Below are 26,910 nucleotides of genomic sequence, written 5' to 3'. Positions count from 1 at the left end.
GATCCAGGTTAATTTTTTAATTGTAGAAAAGTTTCCAAATTCAACCAGAGTATATCAGTTTGGCAATTTTTGCTCGGGATTTCTGACCTTCATTGTATTTCTTAGAAATGCAAGATCCTAAGTAGGCTGAAGTTTAGCATCAACACAAAAATAGTTTTAAATTTTAAAAAGAGTTTTCTTTGTTCTTCTTATATTTTTGCCTAAGAATTTACATGGTGTGAATGAGAAATTTATTAATTTATAGATCTATTTTTACATATATCTAGGGATCATTTGATTATATGGTCCAGAACAAATGAATCATAATGATGAAGAAACTATGAAGAAAACAAGTGCAGTGAACCTCAATAAGCTTTTAGATGACTTCTCAGAGATAGAAAAGGTAAATGAAGTACATTGAGACTGCCATGTATAATTATTGACATTTTCAATTTTTTTTACATTTCTTTAAGTTGTATCTGCTTACTGTTATGCCTTGTAATAGCAGCTTCATTTAGAAAACTATATTGACCATATTCTGGAGTCATAGGAGTGGATTCTGTGAAGTCTGAGAAGCCTTTGTTTCTGTCTGCTAGAATTTTAACCATCCAGAGGCCAAACTGGCTTCTCATTAAGAGTGTGGAAGATGGTATTGAAGATTAGCTCTATTACATAGGTTTTATAGAATCACAGAATTGTTTGGGCTGGAAAGGACCTTAAAGACCACCTAGTTCCAAGCCCCCTTCTGTAGGAAGGTACACGTCTTACTAGAGCATCTGGTCTGGTGCTGGGGTATCCTTTCAGAAGCTGTTCCTTGTTCTAGAAAATGCCATTACCTTACCAGGAGCACGAGTTCCTATGTTCCATATGTATTGAGCTTCCTCTATCTTACACGTGTGTCATTTCTTAAAAGATTGACCCTTTGAGGAAAATCAGTGCTGTGTTTCTTTTTAGACTGATGTTGATCAGATTTCTGCTGATTTCCTGATCAGCATATCCATACTTGAGGTAATATAAAAGGAGCACCTGAAATAAATTTAGCATTTCTCTTGGAGTAAATATTATACCAGTTCCTGTTCAAGTTCTTGCTCTGCAAGAGTGTTGACAGCCTCATATGCAAAGCAGTAGAAAGAACTTTACAGAAGATTGACCCAGACTCTGGGCTACAAAACTGAGAGGAAAACAGTTTATAACTTATGATGTAAGTCAACGTTCTTAGTTCTGCAGGGTAAACTTGGAATAGCAAATGATCTAGCATCATTCTAGCATCATAGCAAAAGTCTAGCATCCTTCTTCTCTATGAAGGAATTTCCTGAATGGGACGTAATACAGGCTTGGACTGCAGTATTGTGGGACTGTAAATTTTTTTATTCACTTAAAACTCAAACCTTAAAACATGATAACATATTGTTAGTCTTTCTCCAACTTTCTAGAAAATATCAGAAATTAATGAAGCAAATAACCTACTGATCCATCAGCTGGAAAAATGTAACAGATTGCTAACATTAAGCCAATCAAAGGAGGAATCAGTGAAAGAGGGTAAGTTATTTTATTAGAAAGGTATGATTTTTGCATATGTTCAAGAAGTTCTGAGAGATATTTTGATCATTTTCAGCCATAAAATATAACACAGCAAGGATATAAAATACTGTGAGAAAAGCAGCAATGCCTAATCTTGAATCTTGTAATGAAATCCATCTCATAGTAAATACTAATATTCATATTAATTTTACAATGATTCAGACTGTTCAATGGGTGCTAATAAAATGTCATTTACCATTTATAGATGGGAATCATAAGTCTATAATAATAATTAAAAAGTTGTGAAACAAAGGAGAAATTACAGAGAAAAATGAAAAAAAAAAATTTGTTTTATTCTAGATATATTTATTTATTTATTTATTCAGATAAGTATTTGTAATGAGAAAAAATATCTAGTGCTTAGCCTAGCTTTGTGATTGCTAATTCTTCTGTAGTTTGTAAAGTAGCTGAAAGGTGAATCTTTTTGTAGGACTTTAATCTCTGGGAAGTCAACCTGCTAAGTTTGGAAGCAAGGTAGGAATAAACCTAGTTTTACACAGGAAGGAGATTGCCAGCTGGGTTTTATTTAAGCCTTTACTGTGACTTGGATAATTTAGCATTATCAGAAATTGAGCTATTGAGTGAAGTTTGCTTATGATGATAAACAATGGTTGATGTTAGTTGGCTGCTTTTCAGGAAAGAGATCTTGGTGTCCTCTAAACAGTTCTCTTTAAATATTTGTATTTAAATACAAATTCAAACATTTGTATTTAAATATTTGTATTCTCTTAAAATATCAGTAGACAAAGAAGCAAACACAGTGGTAGTATGATTATGGAAGAAAAAAAGAAATAAGCATTCCAATTCTGTAAGGTCTGTGATTTTTATGTCATGTTCTGGTCCACACATCTCAAAATAGACATAGCAGAACTAGTAAAGGTGACAGAGAAGGAGGCAAGGTATTGCCAGGAAGGAGAAAGGTACAAGGAATCACAAACCACTCCTGTAACAAAGACCATGGAGAATGTAGGGGTGGAACCTACATGATGCAAGGCTCACTCCCACTATGCCCATGGAGGGCTGGCCCAGCAAGGACTGCCAGGCTCAGCCACAAGTCTACATAAACAACTCTGTACTGATGGGAGTGACTCAGGAGGCTGAGTCAGATTGGAGTTCAGAAATGGTAACAAAGGTCAGACATGGCCCAAGGATCTCTACTTGGTCCCAAGTGATGACATAGGTCTGCTATAAACCCAGAAACTCACTCCCTTGGTCATGACCAGGGTCTAGTCCATGGCTACCACACAACTGCAGCACAGGCCAAGGACAAAAGCCTCAGTTTACTAGCAGCTCACACAGGAAGGAGGGGCAGTTGTTTCTGAATCTGCTGCCAGCTTTTTTTCACTGTTAGCATCTGTGCCCTTTCTAAGATGTCCCTGTGCCCAGCCAAACCCTTAGAAAGGTGCACAGGGGAAATTACACCTGGGGCTTTCACAGGTTTGGTCACAATTTTGGAACATCTGAAGTAAGACTTTGATTGATTGGGAACTTTTCAGCCAAGACAAATAATAGAGCTGATATGAGTCATAGCTGTAAAATTGTGAATGGCACAGAGAATGTGATTGCAGAGTAGAATATTCATTGTCTAATGTAATAAAAAAATAGATGGAAATAAAACTTTTTTATTGATTTAAAACTAACAAAAGGAGGAACTTTACGGCACATTACAAAATAAAGTTAAATCAATTCCACAGAAATGCATAATAGAAGTATGCATTTATCCAAAAAGATTGGGGAAAAATCATGGGAAAAACCAAATTTTTTTAAACACAAAGACAGTATTTCTCACTGTCTTTCATTCTCTGTTTAGGACATTGAGAGGATGTATTAATGTACTAATGGTAGCATTTATCTAGATTTTTTTTTTTAACTTTCCTGAATTATCTTGTAAAGTGGCATAGTGAACTGGATGGAACTTTGGTTTGAGTCAGAAAGACTTGTGTCTCTATTACACACAAAAGTCAGACAGTGCAGGACAGTCAGTCAGAAAATGAAGAAGTTTCCTTATTGATTGAAACCAGAAAGGAGTGGCTTTATATAAAACAATTTGTAAAAATGTTAAGAAAAAGGTGGACAAAAAGGAGAAATAATTCTTACCATAGAACATATAGTATAAAAGGTAGCAGAGAAAGTGAAAGAGACAGCTCAGGAAACCAGCAGCAGGAATGTCTGCAACAAGAAAGAGGAATGGAATGAAAACAGAACAAATTCAGGAGATCTGAGCTTTGTAAACAGTATTGCCACACTTTCATGACATAAGAAAGAAATTATTTGATGAGATAGTTACGCTGATATAACTCAAGAGAACAGCCTGTGGAGCTTCTTTTGAAATACAGGATGGAAAAAGAAGTGTGGGTGGCAGAAGTCCAAGTAAAAATACCAGAGCAATCAGAAATATGAAATTTGAACTAATGTTTCAGCAACAGGGATGGTCAGGAAAAAACAAATCTCAACAATACTGAAGTCATTGGAATAGTGCAGATACAGATAGGAGGCAGAATTGATGGAAAACAAGGAATGAGTAAGAGTTATTGCAGAGATATTAGTAACGTTGACAAAAACAAGTGAAAAGCAGGAACTTGGAACAATGTGAGACATCCAAGAGGTGATTCTGAAAGCTATTTGATAATAATGAAGTAAAATATTAATAAGATGCAAGAGGGATAGAATTTATTTAGAAATAAAGACCATGGTGCTCTGTTAGGTTAAGCTCAGAGAGGATGGGGAGTCTCCCCCACTGGAGCCATTCAAGAACCATCTGGGTGCAATCCTGTGCCGTGTGCTCTGGGATGGTCCTGAGCAGGGAGGTTGGGCATGGTGACCCAGTAAGGGCTCATGCTGTGATTCTGTGATTCTGGATTTACCAGTAAGGTGAACTATTAGATTTATGTGATTCCCAATAGGGTAAACCCTTCAAATATCAGGGCATTAAATGCTTGTAAGTCTATAGTTTTGAACTGTATTCACTATTGGTGCTCATAAAGCAGAGTTTCAAAAAAATATCTTGGGCAGAAATTTGACATAAACTATGGCACAATCTGTCACAGGAACCTTCAGGTAAACAGTTAACTTGCTACTGGAGATGAGCAGAGCCTGTGAAATGTGGTGGTGACATGAAGAGTATTTCAAAAGGATGTGAAAGGCTGATGTAGTGATTATTAATTAGTAAGCCTATAAAGTTTCTAAACCATTTCTATTTTTATTTTTGCAATTGATAGAAATGGTCTTTGCACCTTTATTAAATTGGTCTTCCACACTGACTCTTCAAAAGAGGTAATAGCATATGTGGTATTCAGAATCAGAGGACTAAAACTTTCACATGTAATAGTTCAATTCTTCATAAAAAGCTTTTGGAAGACCAAGACACTGTGGAATTAAAAGAGACTCCAAATCCTCTATACTATTGATGGGGTTATAGAGGGACCCTGTGCAGCACCGGAGAGGCACAAGAGTCCAAATACATCATTGACAATTTTCAATCTTCACTCTGGCAATAGTTATATGAACAGACTGTAGTAATGAGAATGGCTTTTATAGAGTGATGTTGCCAATTGTGTCTTGGAAAAAAAATTTCTCCTAGCCTTGTATCCCAAGCTGTTTCCCAGAACCCAACTCAGCCACACTTCCTGAAGTATCTTTTGAAGACTTGGTCCAAAGGCAACAGAAATTGCTTACAGCAGAGGAGCAAGAAGAAAGAGTGCTATGGAAGGAAAAACTGTTGTTCCACCTACTCTGAAGAGTTTGTGGCTACTGGTGGTAGTGGGCTGGAGGAGGTGGAATTTTATCCTGGCTGAAGTGCACTGTTTTAAGAAACAAACAAATCAAAATCAAAAACAAACAAACAAACAATAGCATTTCACACCCCAAGAAGCCTCCAATAAGTGCGAACCTGAGGGCTCCTTGATATATTGGTCAAAATCTTTTCTAGAACTGTTCAAGGTAAAAGAAGATTCGAAATTCTGAAGGAAATGCAAAGGACAAAAAAAACATCTAAAAACCAAGGGAGAGGCTGTGAAACACATATATCTGAGATAAACTGGAAAAAGAAAATTAGCTTGGCCAGTGTGTATACTCTCTGAGAGGTCAGAAATTAACTTTATTTTCTCTTGGTATATTCTTTGCTAAATAAAGATGAGATTCAAAACAACAGGTCTTGTTTTGTGTACATAATTGCAGATTCATTTTAGGCAGATACAAGTCTGACATCTTTGCTTTCTACTCTTAAACGTTTTCTGTGGTGGCTGAATAGACTCTTGTGATGTTACAGTTCTGAATGAAATTCTAATGTCTAATTCTACTATTTTCTAAAGGAAACCAAACACATTTTTGTGTATGAGACACTTAAGGAGGTTCTATTTAGGATCTTCGGGATTGTTTATTTGTTTATTTAAACATTTCTAAGGAAATAGCTTTTTAAAGGAAAAAGTGGTTGGTATAATTGCCCAATAAAAAATCACTTATAAGTGTGGATGAACACTTATGCTGCTTAGTCTTTCTGTGCATAGCCAGTATTCCTTACAGGGAAGAAACTACACAGAATCCATAGCAGACTCTATGACAGCCATCCACAAGGCTGCAAAAATTAAGCAAAATTCTGCTTCTTTTCCTTAATGCACACAAGCAAAACTTGTGCATTTCCAGGAACTTTTTCCAGTCACAACTTTAAGTATATATGAGATTTGCCAAGATATGTCCTTTAAATACAAGAAAGATAAGTAGGTATTCTTGGGACTCTACAAAAGAGACGCTTACACTTAAATAGTTGTGGTTCTTTTTAAAGACTAGCTGCCACTCTAGTGTTGACTCAGATGTCTTTCCAAATTGTGCATGAATTACAAGCATCTGAGTTTATTTCCGTACATTTCCAAATGGGAGGAAATTTGTAGTAGAACTAGTTAGTACCAACGGGCATGCTGATCTCGTCATTCCGACTTTCAATAGGATTTTTACACAGTTGCTTTTGGTCCGGCACAGGAACTGACGGGCAGGCAATGTTTCTGTGCTGCTCGTGCTCCCTCTACTGTTTTTTCTGGAAGCACGGAACGGGAGCAGGTATCTGGATAACGTACTCGGCTGCATGAAAAGCAGATCTGAAGGAAGATTAGGCTGGTGGTCAAAAAGACTGAGCGGAAAACTCAACCTGTTAGCTGGAATCTGAGTTCATCTTTGTCACTCCATTATTTGTAACGTAGTCTTTAGTTATATGATAGACAGTTTTCAAAAGGGTTTAGTCTGATGTGACAAGTAACTGTTATTTGGCAAACTTTTATGTGTTGTGGAAATTAAAAGCCATTTAAGAAATGCAGTGGTACTCAGGAAAGAAAAACAGAAGTTTTAAAAGCAAGCAGCATCAGTTATAGAGCCCCCATTGTTCTCAGTCTTTCACAGTTTTGCTTCTTTGTTGATAAATTTACAATGAACATAAGGGATAAAACTCATATTTAATGAAAATAAAATCCTGTATTACAGGAAGTGCATATGGTGTTGGAATATTAAAAATACCATCTAAAAACAAAATTATGAAATACAAGTATGTAAACTGATATGCCCTTGCATCTAAAATTCTGTTGTATAAAATGAAATTATGGAGACATAGCACATAACGTGAATTTCTCAAAGCTTATACTAATCCATAAATTGAATGTTACATGCATCAAGAAAGGGGTAAAAAAGGGGTGAGAAACTGCAATGAGTGGATACTCTTAGTCTTGTTAAAAAGAATATTGGCACATAATATCTTGTTAAAAGGAAATATTGTCAGAAAAGTAAATCTCAGGTTCATGAAATACATCAAATTGCTGGAAGGCTAATATGGAAAACATCTACCACTGCACAGAAAACAAAAAGATGCTTGTTGTCTGACTAGAAACAAACATAATAGTTTTATGAAATTGTTTGTATTGCTCCATAACTGATTTTAATCAATCATCAAACTAAAAGCTAAAATTAGGCAGTAACCATTTAATAATAATCTGAGTTATTTCTACAATAAAAAGACTTAGAGTAATATTTAACCAAAACTATTATAAAATATTTGAGACATTTTTGTAAACAAAATACAAATTTGAGAAGGCATTATTCAAAAATACTGGATTTTTAATTTCTTTCAGAATGCAGTACTCTACAGAATGTGATAAAGGGTCTAACACAAACCATTGAAAACCAGTGTAATGTGAAAGGTAAAGGCAAAAAATGTTATTTTTTAATATATGCTGTACTGTAATTTCAAATGAGTAGACATTAATTTTTTCACTTGTATTTACTGATTTTTTCAGACAGAGAAACTTACTGCCAGGCAAAGAGAAACAAAAAAAATTATCTAAAATCAATCTTGTGCAGTAGTAAATGTCTATTGCAATTATCTTAGTTAGAAACTGCCTCAGGGAGGTTATTTTAATCAATAGTTGGGCTTTAAATTAATTTTAGCGTAATTTTACAGACAATTTTACAAAAGGGGAGAAAGTATCATTCAGCTGTTGGATTGTAGACTAGACAAATGGATATGCACAGCTTTTATCACTTTGTTAAAGCAAAGTGTCTTAATCTTAGCATATAATATTATTAAATGTTGTTGCTATTACCCAATATACTTGACAACTACTTATTTCTACCTGAAAATAAAATATATAGTTGTTATATCTTTATGCTATAGCTCAGCAGTATACCATGAAGTTAATTTTATAACCATTATGCATGGAAGGCATATTAGCATTCATATTAATAAACCTATAACATTGGAAGTATATGGATGTTTTTAATACTCACACTGATACTAATATTTTTTAAAATCTATTTTCTCTAAATTTTGTTTTCAAATACTGTTTTCTAGTTCTTAGGAAACAAGTACTTAAAGTCTTGCATCTTTCAGTTTGAAACTGTTGTAGCCATGATAATAGTCCTTTATTTTCTTAGTCAAAGAACTTTGCATCTAGATTTTCTTGAATGCATCATTTATCAGAAGACCAAAGAAAGTAAGTAGTGATAGCAGGCAAATATTAAGATTAAACTATTTTTTATTTTTATTTTTTAAAAATGGAAAATGACAGTACGTAGTTCTGTAATGGTGATTATAATGTCTACAAAAAAGTTTTTTAAAGTTCAGCTATGTCACAAAATGCAAGTAATTTCCTTCTTCCACTTTAATGATAAAGAAATCATCAATATGTACTTCTTAGTGTACCTTGTAGTTTTTGTTTATGTAGATGAAAATGATAGACTGAAAGGAACCATTCACATCTTAGAAGATAAATTAAAGACTTGTGAACAGGTATGTCACAAATTATCATTTTTTAGGTAGAAGAAGCATCTCTATTATCTTGTATATCTTTTTGTTTGGGGTTTGCTATTGATACTCTTATTGTTGCTCTTTATGTTTTTCATGTGTCAAGAGAAGGGTTGTTCTCATGACAGTATCCATGTGAGAAGGTGTTAGAACTAAGCGGTTAAAACTGCTTGGCGCTGAGAACTTTGGCTCAATCTAAATGCACTTGGAGGGGTATTTAGCTGTATTTAGCTTTAAATTCAACTTCACCTTCACCATTCTAATCCCTTGCACTAGAATAATTTTTTTGTGTGGAAGTATGTTTGCACATTGGACCTGCCTGGTTGTGCTGCCAAAGAATCGGGAGTGGTTTGAATTTTGTCCAGGTTTTTCAGGAATAAATGCTACAGAGATAAAAAGTGTCTACTTCTTATCTGTACCTCATCATAAATTCCATGTATGATCTCCATACTTTGTATCTATGGCACTCATTTTTGCAAAGGAGGTAAAACCAGTGGCACTAGCCATAGTTTTCTGTTTTCACAGTTTTCTGTGTGAAGAGTGCAGATCTGCGAACTGTTTAGGATCAGGAATCTCACTGCTGATTTTCTTTGCCTGTGTTTGTACTATGAGATAAAATTAAATATTTATACCAGTAGAGCTGTTATCCTGACTTTTGAAGTAAAAAATGAGTAATGCCTCCTGAAGGATGTGATAAACCATTATTACACCCATTAAACACGTGTGAGCACAGTGTGGTTCTGAAGGCGCACGACTGTCCCCAGGTACTCATCCCTTGTCAGTGACTTTGTGAGGGTCCTAGACATTGCTGTGGTGAGTGGAGATCTTGTCAGGAAGCTTTGGAGTGAGCACCTCAACAGTGGCAGTTACAGACAATTCCTTGATAACTCTGGGATAGTTTTTGGAGCAAATTTATAACTGGCATCTTCAGACTTTTGGCATCAGTGCCATCAGCATCACTACTGCTGATATCACTGGTGTGTCTACTGCTGCCGACATGAAGCTGTGGAATAGTTCATATAAGCAATACTAACAAAACTCACACTTGAATGATGCAATCCTAGATTCATGCAAACCTTCACAAAGGTGAAACTGTAGTCCCTTAATTAACTGCATCATTGTGTCAGATTCTGTCCTTGGGAAAGGAATATTACCTCTCTATTTGCCTGTTCTAAGAAGTACAGTTTCTAATTTCATATTAACAAACAGCTGCAATACAATGAAATCTGCTATGTTTTTCATCAGTGGACTTGAGCCAGATTGTGCAAGAAGTGATTGGGCATTAAATTTACAAGATTGAGGATAAACCAAATACTGAATTGTAGAGTCTATGTTTTAGATTATGGTTGTGCTTTGCCAAAGGCTACGAGCACAGAAACTGAAAGGTCTTTATAAAACATTTTACATTCACAGGAGTATAAAGATCAAATTGAGAAACTCATGATAGAAATTAAAAACAAAGAGGAAGACCACAAATTAGAAATAACACAGTTGAATTGCGATATAAGGAGAAAATGTAAGTTCTTTGAAGCCTGAATGCTTTAGCAATGGGTAAAACAAAGTGTCACCTGTAGATGCTACATTTCATCTAGGATAAATATGAGTTCCCTTTCTCAGTGGAAATATGTCAACACTAGAAGTGGGCAGTGTTTAATGAAATTTTATCTTTGCTGAAGAGAGCAAACAGTGGTAAAGAAGCAACAGTACAGCAGCACAAGATGAGCAGAAATTCCCAAATAGAACAAATGCTGGGAATGTGGGTCTAAAAATCTGAAGGAATGAAATTTTGGTTTAAGTGTCAACTGGAACCTTGCTTTGAACTGTAAGATCAACTGCTGTTAGAATGCTCTGTCTGTGCTAAGGAGAGTAGGACATTATTTTCACAAATAAATTATACTGCAATGAGAAAAAAAACTGATTTCTATTGTTCGTTTTCTTCATTAGAGACATAACCTTAAAAAGTAGGATTTTTTGTTCATCCATATAGGTGAAAACAACTAGGAAAGTTTTTGTAAATTATGATGCTTTTTTAAAAAGACATCACCTAACTGCGATAGGACAGTGTGCTTTTCATATAGTTTCAATATGATTTTTGCTTGAATTGTCTTCCAGTGAAAGTGTTGACCTGATGTTCAAGAAAGTTTTAATATTTGAAAAATTATGTTAATTTTTATCTAAGCATCTTCTACAATCCTAACATTTGATGTTACTGTATTGTTAGTTGAAGTAAAAGAAATGGAATACAGAGAACAGAGAGAGAAAAAAGAACTGGAAATATTAGAGCTAACTAGACAGCTGAAAATTCAAAATGAAGAGAGGCAGAATGAAATAATTAAACTTCAGATAGAGGTATGTATTACAAAGCTGACTTAATGATGGGTAAACGTCAAAGAGACAACGTAGTGAAAAAATGTTAATTACCACTTAACAAAGTAATATGATGGAATCTAGAAAACTTAATTATTTATTGTCTTTTTGAGGATCAGTGGCAGGTGCTCCCTTCCACAATGGTAACTGACTCCTGCTCAGGAGTCAAGTTCCACCTACCATAGAGGGAGACTGAAGGTTGCTCTGTTGTTGTTCCAAATTAAATTACTTACAAATATTTTCAGATTTTGAGCTATTAAAATATTCAACTTTTTTTGCTTACTTTCTTCTTTTTAATTTCTGGATGATGAGAATATATATTTAAAAATAAAATTGCAATACAAATTTCTAACCCTGCAGAGATTTGAGACAGAGTATTCAACATGTATCTCATTGTTCATGTTTTAAACTACTCTCATCAAAGGAAGAATTAAGGAAGTACTTCAAACCTTTCACACATCAAAAAAGAAATAAGATGTGAAAGTGTTCGGTCTGAGTTATTCCTGTTACATCAGAGAAGAATGATGGTTTTGGAGGTTTTTAGCACCCTCTGTATTTTCTTCTCCTGTAGATATGTGGCTGAGAAGCTGTCAATTTTATTCTTTTTTTCACAAGAGTCTATTTTATCTACATGTTTAACTTCATTGTATTTGTACTATTTTTGCAAAACTTTGCTGCTTTTTTTTGAAGGAACATAGCTTGTAAGTGTATTATTTTTAAAATAAACAGAATTAGTTCCATTTTTGTAGGATTAGTAGAAAGGCTTACTGCTACTACCCTCAGGTGAAAAAAATACAACTAATAAAAAGTGAAAATTACACTTGACTTATTTAATACACCATTTTTTCCCCCTGTTCATTCTTACCATTTTATCTTTGCCTGATTCTTTCAGTTCAATGCTAAATTGGCACGAGCTCAGGATAAAAACACCAAATCCTTTTCAGATGCTTCAGTCTTGCCACAAAGTATCTATCGAAGGGTAGGTGCTTTCATAACCTGTAGCACACAGATACTGTTTCAGGGTGTTTGAAGAGGGAGTTCCCTGGGGTTCCTCTGTTCATTCTCTCCTACGCACCCCTCACATCTCTACATGACCGAATTCACACAATCTAGAATAATTTAAGATAGAAAAGGCTTTCAAGATCATCAAGTCCTATTGTCATGGCTCATGACATATTGATACTACTGAGGGCAAACAACAACAAAAAGCCAAGTGTGAGGAATTACAACAGAATTGTTAACCTAGAAAGTTAAACTTTAACTGACATCAGTGACACTGACATAAATTCTGCATATGCTTTTTTTGGGGGGGGGGGGGGGAGCGGGGGATAGGCTTCAGACTTGATTTGGGGAAATAGATTTGTGATACAAAATACCAAGGAAAATATTCTTACTAGAATAATTCTTACTCGAAGTAGCAAAATGTATTGTTATGTAATTTTATGTGATGAGTGATTTTATGCATGAGTGAAGCCTTTGCCTGACTTTTACAGAAGCTGCAGCATCTCCAGGAAGAGAAAAACAAGGAAATTGAAGTTCTCCGAAACACCATAAGAGACTTGGAGCAACGTCTTAATAAAGGCCAAGACCTGCCCTTCAAACGGAGGAGATTCTGAGTAAATGACATAAAGTATTTCAGTGTTTCAAACTCTGCATCTCAAAATAAAACAAGAGATGAAGAAAGTATGTTTTATTGAAAACACTCTTGTCAAATATTCCAAAGACATGCATTCTGTGTATATTCAGAGCTACTCTCTTGCTAATCAGCATTCACAATAAAAAGATTCAGGTTTTGTAGGAGTGGTAATTTTCCCATTAAACCATCATTAATTATGGTGTATGCTTTCATAGCAGCTTTCTTTTCATTCTCTTCTTCATCCAGGAATCCTTCAAACAACTGGATTTACTTCCACTCAGTTAATCAAACATTAGAAATGCTAGGCTATAGACAGAGAAGTTATACAAGTTTAAGTGGAATATTACATTACTAATTGTTACAGATTTATCAAATTCAGCACTGTTATAAACAAAGATCAACATCACACCAAGATTAAACTTGTTTCATCCCACTCTCTTTTGCATTCTGACTCTGAGTTGTTAACACTACTTCTCACTTCAGGATGATCTTATTGATTTAGTAGGATTTTACAGCCTGTAGCAGTATGTATTAATGGGCCCTCTTACTATATCTAAGAGCCACAAAATTTAAGCATATCAATCTGTTACTTGAAAATAAAGCAGTTATTGCCTGTATATTACATTTTTGATGTGGAATTATCCTGTCACATTGCTTAGGAGTAAGTTTTACTTGTACATTATTTGTATCCCCAGGTTAGAAAAAAACCATAAACCTCAACTTTCAAATATATTGTCTTCTTAATAAAAAAATGATTAAAATATCTGTCTTGGTTATCTTCTGTTCTTGATTGCAAAACATCAGACAGGAGCCCCTAGGTCATAGTTTATGCTCCTGTCCTCACAAATGCAAGCAGAACATTAGAGGAGAAACAAGAAAGAAAAATTAATCAAGAATGCAGACACCTTTCAGTGGAACTGAAAAACAAACTATGGGTCAACCAAATTCCTTTAAATCATGAAGCTTTTCACTGATAGAATTTGACAGGTATTCTATCATTCTAAGAGCCCTGCTCTAAAAATACACCTCTTTGCAATACTTTAACTTCCCATACCTGTCAGTGTAATTTTGAATTTGGGGCAATAAAAACAATCTGTTCATTTTTCTGCTCTTGCAACTGTATGAACTGTTAGTGGTATTCCCTTGTTTCTGGAAGGTGTTTAGTTTGTTTTTCAGGATCAGTTTCTTGCCTTTTCCTGTCACTGTCAGGTGTCACTAGTTTCACTTGCTCCTGCTGATGGTGAATGTCAGGCAGCAGAGAGCAAACGTCACTGTCAAGACTCAGTAACGTTCTCTGCTGCTAGCTGCCCATGTCACCTGCAAGAATTTGGTAGTGCTCCACGACACTGTCAAGTGACAGAATTCCCTAGCTCTTCAAACAAAAGGTGTCGACAATGACAGGATCAGCTACTAGATGTTGAGTCTGATCCTGTCTGCCAATTTCAAGTTAACTGGTTTTTGCAGCTGCTTTTCCCTTTCTTTTGTAGTTTCCTGTCTTGTGCAACCTCCACAATTTCTTCTGGAGGGGCAGTGTCTACGTGCTCCTGACTACCTATCTGGTGGTGTCTGTGCTGGCCGAAGAGCCTGTGGCGCCAGCCGCTGTGACGGTGCCGTCTCTCGGCTTCAGGAGCCGCCTGCAGGTTCTCCCGTCTGGGATCTCGGCTGCCCTGGTGGTGGTGGCGGTGGTGGTGGCGGTGGTGGTGCCCATGTCTGTGCGGGTTGGGGTGAGAATGCTGACCTGTCACCTTGGGTTCTACCTCTGACAGCTCGTCACCTGCTTTTTTTGTGATGTTTTCACAGACAGCATCAATATCAATATCAGGTTCCTGCAAAACAGACACTTGCGTTAAATACACGGCACTGTATTCAATTAAACTAGCTGTAAAATATTAACATTTCTGCAGAGCATGAAAGGCACTTTTAAGTTATTTGTGCTATTTCACTGAACAATGTATGAATATATCAAAAATAGCCCTGTGTTGTCACACTACTGTCATCTAGACAGGGCTTTTTAGCGATTATAATTTCAGTAATTGCTAGTAACAAGCATTCTTATGCTAAATCCTACGTCTGACCTGTCTGTGGTCTCTGTGGTCTACATTTAGCCAGAATGCTGCACGAGGGGACCAAAATTATTATTCCCATTGAATTTCCATGACTATGTATGTACATTTCATGCTAATCTTTAAAAGTATTTCTGATTTTGAATGATACATGAAAAAAGGCTACCCTTCTTTTATAGCAGTAATATTAATTTGTCATTTTGTATTATCACCTTTTTTAACAACTCTTGTAGACTGTGTTTAAATGTAAACTACAACGAATAGTAAAGCAAACCATCTTGATTGAGTTTGATTCTCAGGTTTAAAAAAAAATACTGGTTTTTTAGGTACTTACCCATCCCACAAAACTAGAGTAGTTAATTGCTCACTACCTCTATATAGCTCTAGAAACAGAATTACCCTCCAAGACTGCATTTACATTCTGACAATTTTTTTCATTTCTATCAAGGACAGGAATTCAGATAATCAATAGGTCCATTAGAAATCAAATCTAATTCGCTTAGAAAAAAAAGTTTAAAAGATATCTTTAAAAGATGCATGAAACATGTAAATTCAAAATCATATCTTTTTGGATTAATCACACTGAAATAATTTTTTAAATACCAATCAGATCTACTTTTCTTTTCTACTATACACAGAATGAAATAAGAAAATACCATGTAAGAGCAGTTTCCACATTTGGTTTCACAGTATGCAATCTTAATAGATTCTTCCACATACTGAAAATGCAGCCAGGAGTAGGGCAGACCCAGATGATACACTAGACGGCCACATCTAAGGAGAGAAAGAACTCTATGGTTACAAATACCTACAAATAAATATCTCTTCTTGTAATATCTCATTTTATGTGCATCAATCCACCCATACTGTATAGTTCCACAGGGAGTGCTTCTGTTCTAGTTCACAGGCAAATTCAGTATCTTCCTTACAAATGCTTGCCCACTCACCTGCACTGGCCAGAATGTGAAGCAAGATTTCTGGCTGATGTGGTAACTGCACTGCCAGAAGCCTCTCCTTTAGTGGCCCTTAATACTGGCAGAGGTGCACTCATTAGAGACCCACTGGGATAATGAGAAGGGTTGTTGGCACAGTGGCTGCTGTATCCTTACCGAGTGTTTTTATGCATCCTAACAGGTATTTTGACTGGGGTGGGTACTGCAGAGCACCTGCATTGCTGATTTATTGTGTGTGAGGGGATTGTTATGGTGCCTGCTTACCCCATGTCTGCACTTGAGTGTTTGATATGCATTTGACTACACAGCTGGTCTGCTCGAAGCAGCTGGAGTAAATGCAGAACCTGTGCACAAGGGCAGCTCATTCTGTGCCAACACACAGTCTCCTGGCCTTAGCTCCCCACATTTAGGACCAGCAGCAGGCAAAGCTTCCATGGCTAAGGCACAATAACAACACAGACTCGTAGAACCATAATGGATCACAGCCAGGCTAGTGCTAAACCAATTCACAGTGTGCATATCCTGTGTGTCGACAGCACAGAACGGGTCAACCTTCCAAATGCTCTGGGCCCCCTCCCAGATGAAATACTGCCTTATTCTGTTTGTCTGTTGTATGATGCCAACTTTCCTCACCTGGGCATATTTGCTGCTGTAACATTCAAGGTGATTCATTCCACTGCTACTTTCATCCCACAAACCTAATGTAGCTAATTTGTTTAAGCTCATCACATTACAGAAAAGGAGTAACTTTCTAACTCTGTATTAAGCTTATTTGGTTTATATGGTTTAGTGTATGAAGTTGGAATGTTCATTGCAGTAATATAAAGTAACTAGGATAGATATTTTTCAAATGTAGGATTCTCAAGCAACTACATCACATCGATCAAAAATCATCTATCAAAATTGAAAAATTGGAATTTCAATTACAGTTCCTACTGGTGCTGCCAAAATATATTTGTGGCAGAATCCTATATTGAAAAGCAAATTTTTTTAAAAGTTTTTAATTTTACCTAAAGTCCAATTTTTCCTTATGTCTACATGGCATTTTCAACAACTCCCATCAAAACATTTCCATGAGATAAAAGATTCTACTTTGACATGCATGGATGGAATGAAGTTATCTGAAAATAAAAACACTACAAAACCATGAACATGTTACCAAATTTTACACTCACTTATGTTCATCTAAATCCATGGCAATTATAAAGAAAAAATATATTTATTCCAAAATTACTTATGCAAATGCTGACTCTGCTTTTGTAACTTTGTTTTTCCAGTAAACACTAGCACTTTACTTAGCTCAATTTAGAAGTTGAGCATGATGTCTTTGTTATTTGCACATCAATGAAATAATATAGAGATTTACAAATCATTACTCAAAATATATGCAAATATTTTCCCATGCTTGTCTGTAAGTGCACACCTGTCGTAGATGAGAAAGTCATCCTTGTTTCCATTTAAGATAGTCCAGACATCCTCTTGTTGCTTATCTTGCTGGTAGACAGTAATGTAGTCTGAAACACGTTCTTTTAGTAGGTGAAATTCCCTCTGGGATTGAGCTCCCTGATGGTTGACAACCACATACGAGATGTTGACCAGTCCTTCATTCTCTAACTTTACTCGCAGGTCCTCCAAACTAGTGGGAATGTAAAGAAGCAAGACCATAAACCATTAGGGAATCATGAGATTTGACAGAAAAATTAATATGCTCCATCTTGATTTTACTACAGCAGTATGATGTTGAGTTTCTCCCTTTTCATTTTTATCTTTCTTATAGAATTGCTCTAGAAAACATTTATTATTCAGTTATACAGGAAATAGTCTAGAATGTGGAAGATTCTTTAAATTTTTTCTAAAATGTAAGAACCAAACAAACTACCTTGAAAGCCAAACACAAAGCCCACTTTCAACTTCGATGGAGCCACAGATTTACTACTATGCTTTTAAATCCAATTCTTAATAATCTTGCAAAGCCTGTTATGATATGTAGATTGTAAGCCTAGAGGGACAAACTAAGGTATTCTGACTGTGACTAAAATCCATATCTGAAACTGGCACTGTGAATTTTTAAGACAAAATAACTTCACAATCTCTAAATGAATCAAAGATAAAGATTTATGCAATTCCTGTTTGGGCCAGCTTGAAATTATTTTGTTATTATTGTTACTGTTATGATAGCTAATAATTTGCAAGGAGTAGGTTCTAGAAAATAGAGCACCAATGTCCCAGGTCTTGGATGAAAACCTAATTTTGATGACTTCTTTGAATGCTTCTTCAGTTTTTTGAAAGGACAGTATTTACCTCAACTTACAGATTTTTTTAAAATAAATGCAGTATCTCTGATCACTGAGAAGCCTGAAAAGCCACATTAAAGCACGTGTTTTGATTTATTTTTTCCCCAGATCTCACATAAGAAATTGGTGAACACAGATAGAAATAGAGAGATCTCTATTTCAGGTGATCTATCCATGTTAAAGAATTGAAATGTTTCTTGGCCTCATTTTTGCTACATTCATCCATCTGTTGCTGTTTCTGTCATGTTTTCCTGTGGTTTGGTTTCATTAATATCAAGTTGATCACACTATTATGTTGCAAACATAATTTGGAAAGGATGATCTGTCAGTCAGGAGTAGGTCAGGAGATAAAGAATGTTCCCCACTGTCACAGAACTGCCTGCTGATAGTGAGCCTGGTAACTGGGTCACTCATGCCAGCTGTGAGGGTGGCATTTGGGGCAGCTGGAGTTCACAGAGCCCATCTGTGCCAGCGCACATGTAGGATTCTCAGCTGGATAACAGAGATTCATGCTTACCTGGAAGCCTGCTGCAGGCACAGAGATCAGCTGGCCTGGAGGAGAGCCACCACTGTCACCGAGCCTCTGGAGCTCCACATGGGGTCCTCCTCCCCAATTCGCCATGCTGGGGGCTCCTGGCAGCTCTGGCTCTCTGTGCCTCCTCCTGGGAGGAGACAGAGGGCCAGAACTAGCCCCAGACCTGCCCACATGGCTGGGCTTTACCTGAGAAGAGACAAAATTAACAAAGTAAGGCCAATGCCTATACCAAGTTCATACTCTGAAGTTCCCGTAAGAAAACACAGCAGCATATTGGCCCCATTCAATTTAAAAAAAAAAAAATAAATAAAAAAAAAAACATCAAACCCCTGTAAGAATAAATTTGAGCTATTTTTTTACTGCTCTTCAGTTTTTTGGTGGAGTTCCTTTATAATAGAGGCAGGTGTTTTTTTCCTTTGTGGTGCTTTAAGGTTTTTAGGGTTCTTTTATGATTGTGTTTGAACAGCTACGAAGTAAACTTTCAGAATAACTGCAATATTTTTAGTACCACTAATCAGACCAAGTTGTTCCTTCCTCTTTGTAATTTCTTTTTGACTATTTTTTACACTTTAGTAATTTTAAAGTGGCCTTATTTCTTGTGTTTTGAAATCAATTGTGCTAAGCCCGTTTATGTCAGGAAGAACCTAGAACAGTTCACTCCAGATTCCAGAGTAATTCCACTGTCTTAAAAGTACACACACCAACAGCGAATTTCAGTACACAGTAATACTACAGAAAATAATAAAAAATATTTATAGCAGAAAATAATAAAAAATATTTCAAAAATTTTGCAAGTCAGTCTGGAGTATCTGGATTCCATTGAGGAAAATCTATGAAGAAGTCAGGCACTAGAAACAATTTTGCAAAAACCAGAAATGAAAAATGAATTTCAGGATCCCTAAGATCTTACAAAATCTCACATCCATACTTATGTTTGCAAAAATCAAAGCATGCAAGAAATTCTATAATTACCTTTTTATTTTATTCCATTAACATCACAATTTTGGCTTAAACACCCATTATCAAGAAATATTTAAAATTATAAATGTATAAAACTATAAAGCTGCTCCCCAAGATGTCCTAGGTTGGGGAATTGTATGACTTCACCACTTATATCAAAGTCTGAAAGTGACCACAAAATAGTCAGGAAACAATAAATTCTCATAAATATTACATGTTCCATCAATCTTGTCATAGTCTAAAAGATTAATGATAATTAGCCTTTTAAAACAAGAGCCATTTGTTGCTGAATTTGTGAAATCCAGCTGTCCCTGACATTTCTTTCCTGACATTCTAGGTAAAGAACTTTGAAGATTGAACTGTGGTCCAGTATATACCAACAAAGTTTTTTTCCACTCTCTCCACACATCAGGAAAGCACCTGCCTTTATATCCATTACAAACACAGGGCACCCCCGTGACATTTTGATATCCTTCCTTGCCTTTACAGCAGCCTCTGCAGCACTGGCATGCAGTGCCAGCAACAGCTGTCTGTCCTGTGAGCTGCAGGAGAGCCATGTCCTGCCTTATACTTCTCTTCATATTTCAACTTTCCACTTGATTTCCAATGGAAATTTCCACAGTCAGCCTTTTCAGCTGAAGAAAGAAGCAAACACTCTGCCAAATCTTAAGTCATGAAGCTCTTTCACAGCAAACCCAGCACACTTACCCTTTCCTCCTCCCCCTTCTTGGCAGCTCTGCCTGGCTCCGCCGCAGAAGAAAGCAGTGTGGGGAAAAGGGCTGTGGTATTTATATGGCTCTTGTTTATCTCACTTTGCAGATACGGTTCAAAGTTCAGGGAGTTTTTTCTGAACGACCCTGCAAGCAAAGGAAATGCCTTGAGCAAAAGTACCCAAAATATTTCTCCATTAACTAATCCCAAGTGCAAACTGTTTATTGTGCATAAGATCAAAATATTTTTGTCATGACTTTAAATACCTTTTTATGCAGTTTGTCAGCCACCCCAGTCAGCTGGCAGTAGTGGTACAGTCGGGGGGGGGAAATGGGCTGAGGAGTCATTATTTTCTGTACACAGTGGTAACCACAGTGAGGGGGGGAAGGTACCTCTCTATTTACAAAAACGCTGAGCTAGCAGTTTCTCATATGCTTTATCTGATATTTGCCTTAGAGAATGCTGTGCTCCCTCTGAGGGCATGTGCATACTGAGCTCCTTAGGCCCAGCTGCTCTTAGTTATACCACTCTGCTTCCTAACTTTTCTCTGTAGAACCTTCCCGTTCTTCAATTTTGTTGAAAGTTAGAGACTAGACCTTCAGACATCTAAATCAATGTAGCTACATGGAAGTCATTAAGCTCTAGCTACTGCCAGTAGGTACCTGAGCCTCTGTATTTCACTGTTACATTTCCTTAACTCCAGATCATCAAGGTACTTGTGAACATCCAGGTTAAACTGTTTCCTTACTCTTTCCTCGGTGAGAGAGTTGTTTATGCATTATGTGTTTTACTTCAACAGCAGTTTTCTTTGCTTAGATTTCCCTCAATGTACATGTTACATTTGTTTATGGGGAAATCAATGTTTGAAAAGTTGGTGTGCCCTCACAGTTCAAGGTGGTGAGATTGATACTGCTTTGATCTATGGTCGGAGGCAATCTTCTGCACATATAAGCATTTTGTTTTAGGCTGGATATGAGAAAGGGAATTGCTGACCTTGGGGGCTTTTGCTGCGGAAGTCCTATGCACTTCTTTTCCACTAGTCAGTGGAAAGAATGAGAACGATCTGAACTTCTGTTTGGAGGTCTTGGAAGACATGATGCAGGAAACAGACAGACTTCATACTAGACTTTAAGTTCTCTTAAGAAGTGGAGCATGCTTGTATCCCTTATACTGGGGTACCCCTTAGCTGTGTTGGTACCTACCCTCATATCTGCAACATCCCTTTGATAGACAAGTTCAAGTGCTTCAAGTGCTGGGGCTGACTCTCAGGGCTATAAAATCCTGTAAGATTGGCTGGAAGTATTTGGTGTGCACCACATCCACCAATTCTTGCATCAGCACAGAGACAACCAACAAAAATGAAGCAGGTACAGCTCTATTATTAGGGCTAATAAAAGTAATGCAGCTCATTGGTGACTGGCAGTTGTTCTCTTGCCAATTTTAGCCACACACATGGAGACACTCTCAAAGGAAGAGCAGTACTCCATCTCCATCTCCTTTTCTTTGTAGAGAGGACGTGAACAAGGTTGATTAACAAGTGCTGAGCCCGTAAACTCTATGTAATACCACTGAGACATGCAGTTCACAAGTACAGAAGAACTCAGAGGTCAGACAGAGTAAACTGCGCTGAGGCACCTACCATACAAAACAAGTACCATGCTGTGGAAAGCACACTGGAGATGGAAATGGACAGTGGTCACCATGGAAATGTTAGTATTTCCTCCCATGCAGCATGCAGAGACACCTGCAGACCCTCAGTTGCCTTACTGAGAGATGAGAAGCACCTGTTGCTAGCAATTATCACTTGGACAATAAATACTATATGTAGTATTATTTATTATTATAGTTATTATAACCCTTATAACATAAGGATGATTTCAACTGTGTTCACAGTGATAAGCCATAAGCATCTTACTTTTTAACATTCACCCTACCTGAGATCATTGCTATGCCTCAATACTTACTGAGGAATAAAGTTCCTCTATCTTAATGCAAGTGGTAGGAAATATAATCTTGGTTGTGGATTAAGATAGATGTAATTAATTTGGTTTAGAAATGTATAAACTAAATAGGCTTAAACTTCAGTCTGAAGCATAATTGTTTCTAAAGCATTATTGTTTCTGAGCAGAAAAAAGTCCACTTCCAGAGGATTTTTTATGAACATAGATAAAGCTGTTAATAATTGTCAAATTAGCACTCTAGAAGTCTGATCATTCCATTTCCTACATGAATCCCTTTTCTGTTCATAGGCTTCTGTAGCCCTTTGTCCACAGCTTGTAAAGAAACAATCATCTTAAATATTAATTTTTGCTTTCCACTGCAAATATTTTCTTAGTTGTTGAGTTTGGTCCAATCTCACGGCAGGAGGCAAGTTCTGAACTCTAATTTGGACAAGGCTTCAGTTTCAAACAATAATTTTTTTAATGATCATCCTGTTTCTATTCATTTTCCTTCTTCTTTGCAGTAGAATAATAATTTCTGGTGGAAATAACAGCCCCCTTCCTTTCTCATTGAACAAAAGCTTTCATGTTCCAAACTTTTCAAATCATCAGAGCACAGAAATACCACTTGCTGTTTCTGTTATCTAGATTGGTAATGTACATATTCCTTAGGTTAAAAAAAAAAAAAAACAAAAACACATTAAAACCTCAACACGATGCTACAATCCCAAAGGAAAAGGAATTGTGGCTGTCAGAAATTACATTCTGGTAACACCTGCTGAGATTTGTAATGTGCAAATAAGGCAAGGATGGGGGCAGAACACAGAGTCAGCATGAACCCTATTGCGAGGCCTTAGGACTTCAGTGCCTGTTTTGCTCTTGTGACTGAAGGATGTCATAAACACAGAATCCAAAGTCCACTTGCAAACCTTAATTCTCTACTCGTTCTTCTCTGTCTTCTCTGACAACTCTGTCAACTCAGGGTAGTTACTCATACTTTATAGTGGAAAATATTGCAACAGCAACAAGCTGTTAGAGTTACTTAATGCTTATATAAAGAAATCTCCATTAGTTTATGAGGCCCTAAACCTCAATAAATGCTATAAAGAAAAAAGGGTCACTTAAGTGAAGGGCAAAAAGATACACTGAGGTAAAGTAAACCAGAGCATAAGGTAACTAAGTGCATGTCTCAGAATTCAAAGGAAGGAACTAAAGCTGGTGTTCTCTGATGTAGGCCTAAAGATTGTTTGAGTGAACAAAGGAATAGCTGATACATGCAACTGTCCACTTATAAACAAAATAGGACTTAAAGGAGCTCTGATCCAGTAGCAAAATGTTTGGGTTTTCTGCTTGAAAATTCCATTACAATAATGAAGCGCCTTTCTCTACTTAAATCTATCTGTAGCACACTGTAATTGGGAAGGGAAATATTGTATCAGATGTGTCCTCAGTCACAATCATAGCAGAGATTACAAATGTAAACAGACCCTAGTTGCTGAATACCTACATCTATTCTGAGTTCCTTACAGGCTCTGTTTGCTTTCTGCAATTATCCTGCAATAATTCTGTCAATCCACTAATTCTCCAAGTCACTGCAGGAAGCTTAAAACCAGTGGTTCTCTTATCATTTGAAGGAATAAAAAATTTGCTAATGACATCCAAGAGGCTGTTCAGAAGATCATAGCTGTAGGAAATCTTCTATATTTTTGTATTTAAATATCGGTATATTTAGAAATACTTGGCAGACCTGTGATCCATAGAGAAAAATTGAAAATTCCTTCAGTTTGGTGTGACTGTTGAGGCTCCTGGCACTTGGCATAGTCAACCAAGAATTACATAGTCATAGAATTACATGTCATGCAAGTACAAGTCATGCAGTGCCCAAAGTAGGGTATCTGTACAATTCTCATATCCCACACAAAGATCCTCCTGCTATGGGAATGATGCAGCTGCTCCAGGAATTCAGCAGGCAGCTTTAGGCTCTCCAATACAATTCACTGAGGTAACACATAAAATGTTATGGATCTGGACCAATGAACACACAGAAAGTTAAACAAACCTCTCTACTATACTGCATTCAGACATTTCTCTTTACATTAACAGACCAGGCCTCCAAGAGACTGTAACTGAAACCAAAACCTCAGAAGTACTAGCAGCAATATATACAATTCCTCTTAAATCCTTTATAGAAAATAAACCTCCTTAGGAGATGTGGAGGAAAATGATTCATCAGCTAAATTCAGTGGTTCATTCTAGGTGACTAGGACTAAATTTAAACACTTCTCACCAGAAATACCTGTACAAGCAAGTTGTTAATGATTTACAGCAGGTCACACAGGCACAGTTCACTGACCTGAACCCTAGCCACAGAATGGAAGTTAAGACATCCCAGTACACAGGATTCTGTGACCATATACAGTGAACATGATGGGAAGTTCAAGTCTGTCCTTTACTTATCTGTTGTGAAATACATTAAAACTGAAAACCGGGCCCAAATAATGAATAAGAGATGTTCATATATTAAAAATTTCTCTTTAGAGAACTGCTGAACTGTGATTAAAAAACAGATTATATATGTTTTTGGTTAAATTTCTTTTTGCAGCTCTGTGTTGCTCTCTTTTCCCAGTAATACAGAAGTGGCTGTGAACATTATGGCCTGCAAGAGATGTTAGGAGTGTCTAAGGGCAGATTCAGATATCTGAGTGCAAGATGGAGGTTATCTTACATGGAATGGACTCTGACAAACAAATTCTGATGGCTTCAAATACACAATATTGACAGTTGATTGCTGATGATACTTCTTTTCAAATAGCAGACCAGAGGAGGCCACAATGATGCTGAGATGGTTGGAGCACCTCAGCAGCAAAGATAGGCTGAAAGAGTTCAGGTGAAAGAGAGAAAACTTCAGGCATCCCACTGAGGTCTTTCAGTAAATAAAGTGGGCTGAAAAAATTAGAGAGAAGAACTTTTTACATAGGCAGTCAGTGATAGAGCAAGAGGCAGTGGTTTCAAACTGAAGGAGGGAAGGTTTAAATTATATGGTAGCCTGAGTTAATGAAAGTGGGTGGACTAGATTGTCTTTATGATCCCTCCAACTCAAACCCTTTTATGTTTCTGTGATTCTAATATATACTCTAATATTAAAGCACTTAGCACATTCAGAAGGTTTCCTATCCCATGAAAAGTATATTTTGCTGAAAATTACAATTTTATTAACTATTTTATTTTACAAATTAATAATTAACATACAGTTATTTTTGTGTATTTTGGATGAAATATGTATAACAGAACTCCTCAATCTTCTGTTATTACAGTCCTATATTTTACTTTCCACAGGTGGAGCTGTTGAAAGTAACAATGAAGGCAAAGTAAAAGTCTGAATAAAAAATATGACTTTTGTATAACATTGATAAGGAGCTGCAAAGACGAGAGACATCGTTTCTGACACTGGCAGTCTTCCTGGCCTCCTTATAGCCTTGGATTCTCAGTCTCTGGAAAAGACAGAATTAGAGTAGTAGAACTGCAACTGCATTCCAGGAAAAAGGGATGCAGAATGCAATGCAAAGGAAATAACAAAGTGTTTGAAATAAAGAGAAGTGAGAGCAGATTTGATGACATTGTGCCTGAGGACACATTTGGAAGACAGCTGCACAAGGAATCACACTACTACATATCACTGCAAATAGCAAAGACAGGGGGAAGCCTGCCCTGCAAAATTCAAGCAGCCAGTATCGGTTCTTTTTACAAAATTATCATGATTTCTTAAGTTCACATGTATTTGGATGGACTTCTTGGCTCATCTGAGAATTCACACTGGACAGGCTTTGTATCATGTTTAATTACAGGCAGTTAACAACAACACCCACTTTTGTGTCTCCTCATCCCATTTCAAAAGCATTGGCTAAACCTGTGGAACCTGAAAGGTAAGCCTGATCCCATCAAGAAACAGCCATCATAATGCCTCAGAAACTCTCCAGTCAGTGGGGGTTTGCATGGATGCTCATTTGTAAGGACTCATGCAGAATTACAGCAGAAATGAGTCCCATTTTACTTTGATAAGTCCTTATCTCTACCTGACCTCTAGTTTAATTTTTTAATGTCTGCCTCTAGGAAGACATTTATAATATTATTCATGTATGCCTTCTATTATTTACTAAGTATTATTTACATATCAGGCACATAGCAGTCTTAAGAACTGCATTGAAGGTGGTGTAGTATCCCCCATAGAGCCCACAGTCTGCATCCCACACTCATCTTTGACCATCAGCATTTTATCCAGTCTGCAAGTTTAAATTTTCTGACCTTTTTCTTTACAAAAACAAACAAAACAAAACAAAAAACAAAAAAAACCCTCAAAAAACCACAGAAAAACCACAGAGTAGGGATTTTTTTCTGCTGACCTTGCATCATAAACCTTGCCATATTTCCTGCAAAAGCTCAAAAAAAGGAAATAAATGTGACTGGAGTGAAAAAGAATTGGAATTATTTAACAATCATAGCAGTAAAGTTGCTGAACATTCTCTTCAGTTAACAGGCATTCAGGAGGAGAGACAGACCAGAAAACCAAATGTAAAAGTGATCCCATGACTGCACTAAGTAATAATTAACA

At 36.6% G+C, this 26,910-nt stretch overlaps 2 protein-coding genes across 2 annotated transcripts; one reads left to right on the top strand and one right to left on the bottom strand.

Moving 5' to 3' along the window:
• Nucleotides 1–266: 266 nt before the first annotated feature.
• Nucleotides 267–13,246, top strand: CCDC152 (coiled-coil domain containing 152). Its single transcript, XM_079330318.1, has 8 exons — nt 267–382; nt 1,413–1,518; nt 7,671–7,739; nt 8,763–8,827; nt 10,256–10,358; nt 11,064–11,191; nt 12,102–12,188; nt 12,703–13,246. Exons 1-8 carry the CDS (start codon nt 296–298, stop codon nt 12,823–12,825), a joined length of 768 nt encoding a protein of 255 aa, XP_079186444.1. The 5' UTR covers nt 267–295; the 3' UTR covers nt 12,826–13,246.
• On the bottom strand, nt 12,885–20,507 carry SELENOP (selenoprotein P). The gene is made up of 5 exons (XM_079330316.1): nt 20,359–20,507; nt 18,673–18,876; nt 17,285–17,497; nt 15,565–15,682; nt 12,885–14,671 (listed from the first exon to the last, which is right to left on the bottom strand). Exons 2-5 carry the CDS (start codon nt 18,861–18,863, stop codon nt 14,051–14,053), a joined length of 1,143 nt encoding a protein of 380 aa, XP_079186442.1. The 5' UTR covers nt 18,864–18,876; nt 20,359–20,507; the 3' UTR covers nt 12,885–14,050.
• Nucleotides 20,508–26,910: the final 6,403 nt, after the last annotated feature.

Source organism: Erithacus rubecula (assembly GCF_903797595.1).
Source record: "Erithacus rubecula genome assembly, chromosome: Z".
Taxonomy (NCBI): Eukaryota; Metazoa; Chordata; class Aves; order Passeriformes; family Muscicapidae; genus Erithacus; species Erithacus rubecula.
The sequence above is the reverse complement of the archived record's forward strand: the minus strand, read 5'-3'. Positions and strand labels throughout refer to the sequence as shown.

Coding starts and splice junctions, on each gene's coding strand:
- CCDC152 (XM_079330318.1), top strand. CDS start 296: ATGAATCATAATGATGAAGAAACTATGAAGAAAACAAGTGCAGTGAAC. Junction 1,519..7,670: donor GGAGGAATCAGTGAAAGAGG/GTAAGTTATTTT, acceptor AATTTCTTTCAG/AATGCAGTACTCTACAGAAT. Junction 12,189..12,702: donor CACAAAGTATCTATCGAAGG/GTAGGTGCTTTC, acceptor TGACTTTTACAG/AAGCTGCAGCATCTCCAGGA.